At 33.1% G+C, this 2,488-nt stretch overlaps 1 protein-coding gene across 1 annotated transcript; it reads left to right on the top strand.

Annotated features, from left to right (window-relative positions):
• Nucleotides 1-820: 820 nt before the first annotated feature.
• On the top strand, nt 821-1,877 carry LOC100538242 (uncharacterized). The gene is made up of 3 exons (XM_087311942.1): nt 821-961; nt 1,116-1,239; nt 1,331-1,877. Exons 1-3 carry the CDS (start codon nt 898-900, stop codon nt 1,746-1,748), a joined length of 606 nt encoding a protein of 201 aa, XP_087168068.1. The 5' UTR covers nt 821-897; the 3' UTR covers nt 1,749-1,877.
• The last annotated feature ends 611 nt before the right edge of the window (nt 1,878-2,488 follow it).

The following is a 2,488-nucleotide window of genomic DNA, read 5'->3' as shown; positions in this document are numbered from 1 at the left end:
TAACATATTTATTATCATATCATACTTATTATTATTATTATTATTTTGTATTTAGAACTTTTGTGTCTAAAATTATTTTTACTAAACATCCATACTCCAAAAATAAGTTATAAAAAATAAAAACTGACTGTTAGTCAGTCAATTAAAAACTCTCAGTTTAAAACTCTCTGTTAGTTCTGTTATTTATTATGTTTTGTAGACATGTTATGACACAACACTGTACTGCAGAACACTTCTGAAGCTATTGAGGTGGGATAAGGTTAGGGAAAGATTTGGTGGTATGGGTAGGTTTAAAAGTGGGTTAAGGTATAAGGGACTGTCAAAGGTGTCATTAATTGCAAATGTAATTACATATAGCCAAGTATTGGTACAATGTAAAAACGTATTTACACTATAATCACATTGTACCAGATTATTGGTTTCAGTGTGAGTACATACTAGTTAAGGCCACTTAATATAAGTTCCTATGCAGATAAAGGGTGAGACTTTAGTACTGACCACTAATCATGGTCTTAGAATTTATATGTGAGCAATGGCTCTAATATTTAGTGTACAAAATTTTGATTTGATTATAAAATCTTCAGATTTAGTGCTGAACATGGCAGAAAAGAGGAAATTGCATGTTGTATTCCTAAAACTATTTTTCAGCTAATTGTGGGGGAAAAAAGAGGACCTTATACTTTAACATGAACCATAAAGCGGAAAAAGAATGGGGAAAAGGAAGAGCTACTCCACTCCTCAGAAATGGATTTACATGAATGTGTTCATGAGGAATACCTCTCATGTGTATATAAGGAGACGTTTAGACCTCATTTAGAACACATCAGCTCTGAAATCTTCAAGCTCTCCAAAACATCTCCTGATTCCTTCTGTGATTGACAAGAAACGTCTAGAAGAATGAGAAGCCTGATGTTTCTGCTGGTTCTGGTGCTCTTCTGTTGTGTACAAGAGACTTCATGTGGTAAGTGCTCTTTTTTATTTTGAATATAATGTTCTCTGATTATTTTTATGGTCGGTTTTTATTTGTTGAATTTTGTCTTACAATATAGACAACAATATGTTTTGTGTTTTTTAATGGACAGATTTCTGATATTGTGCATGTCTTCATATTTCAGCTCCACTTGCAATGAATTCAGCAAAATCAGTCTGCTGTGAAGCGACCACTGATAAAAATATTCCTCTGAAGCAGATAATGTCTTACCAGTGGACCACCAGTACATGTCCTATAAAAGCCATTGTGTGAGTGTCATCTTAAACATTTTTTCAAACTGTGAAGCCAACCTGAAACCTAAAATTGTCTTATTTCTACTTTTTGTTGTTTTTTCATTAGGTTTAAGACAATTGCAGGCAGAAAGATCTGTGTAGATCCTCAGAACACCTTGGTGAAGAATCAAGTCGCTAAACTGGACAAAAGAACATCATCTACTACAGCATTATCTCCTGAATCCACATCTACAACAGCAGAAACTCCAGCAGCCACATCTGCTGCAGCATCTTCTTCTGAATTCACATCTGCAACATCCTCTCAAGCATCCACATCTGCTACAGCATTGTCTCATGAATCCACATCTGCAACATCATCTCCTGAATCCACATCTGTTTCAAAATCATCTCCTGAATCCACATCTGCAAAATCATCTCCAGCATCCACATCTGCTACAGCATTATCTCCTGAATACACATCTGCGTCAACAGTAACCTTTACTACAGAGTCTCACAGCACCTCAGATCAATCTGCAGTTATTTGAAAACATTAATTTTTATATTGCATATTCACTCTATTTCTAATGTATATTTGAACGTCTAATATTTTAAAAATTTGTTTACGCAAAATGGAATTTTGTTCATCTGTTTTAATAAAACACAAGCAAGCATCATCATCCAGTGATGTAATTACTTCTTTTCTGGATTTCCTGTAAGCATCTATTTCTTTAAACTGCATTTGCATGTATTTTTTATTACACTTTATAAAAAGGCTGTTTTTAAATAGGAACAGGCACAACTATCTGACAGTTTTTTTTAGATTACAAACACTCTGCAGCACAGTAAAGACACTTGGGTTCAGACTACACAATTGTGTCTATTACAAATAGCTATCATATTTCATTCTATTAGTTTTGACTCCTAAATCCTAAATTATTGTTAGGTTACAGACAAGAAACACATCACACCATAAAACAATAAATACAACAAAAAATAAACAGTTGCACTTGTGATTCACAGGTGTTTTCCATTTAAGCTTTTTACGTAGTTCATGACTTCTTTATTTTGGTCATTTTGAACAATATAATGTATAAGAAACATTATATATAGAAATAAATGCCTAAAATAACAGTACTAGTAACCTTATTCGATATTTGTACCCTAATATACATGACCAACCCAGACAATATCATTTCTAAAATATGAAACCTGTCAGTAAATGTTGCTGTGTTAAATTTTTGAACATCAAAAGTTGTCTAAGCAGTGGTCAAGGTCTCATAAATTA

The sequence above is a fragment of the Danio rerio genome, chromosome 25 (assembly GCF_052040795.2).
Source record: "Danio rerio strain M-AB ecotype USA chromosome 25, GRCz13ab, whole genome shotgun sequence".
Classification (NCBI taxonomy): domain Eukaryota; kingdom Metazoa; phylum Chordata; class Actinopteri; order Cypriniformes; family Danionidae; genus Danio; species Danio rerio.
The sequence above is the reverse complement of the archived record's forward strand: the minus strand, read 5'-3'. Positions and strand labels throughout refer to the sequence as shown.

What these genes read in the sequence shown, in the direction of transcription:
- LOC100538242 (XM_087311942.1), top strand. Translation starts at nt 898, where the DNA reads ATGAGAAGCCTGATGTTTCTGCTGGTTCTGGTGCTCTTCTGTTGTGTA. An exon ending in TGTACAAGAGACTTCATGTG is followed by an intron (nt 962 to 1,115) that starts GTAAGTGCTCTT and finishes TTCATATTTCAG; the next exon opens with CTCCACTTGCAATGAATTCA. An exon ending in TGTCCTATAAAAGCCATTGT is followed by an intron (nt 1,240 to 1,330) that starts GTGAGTGTCATC and finishes TTTTTTCATTAG; the next exon opens with GTTTAAGACAATTGCAGGCA.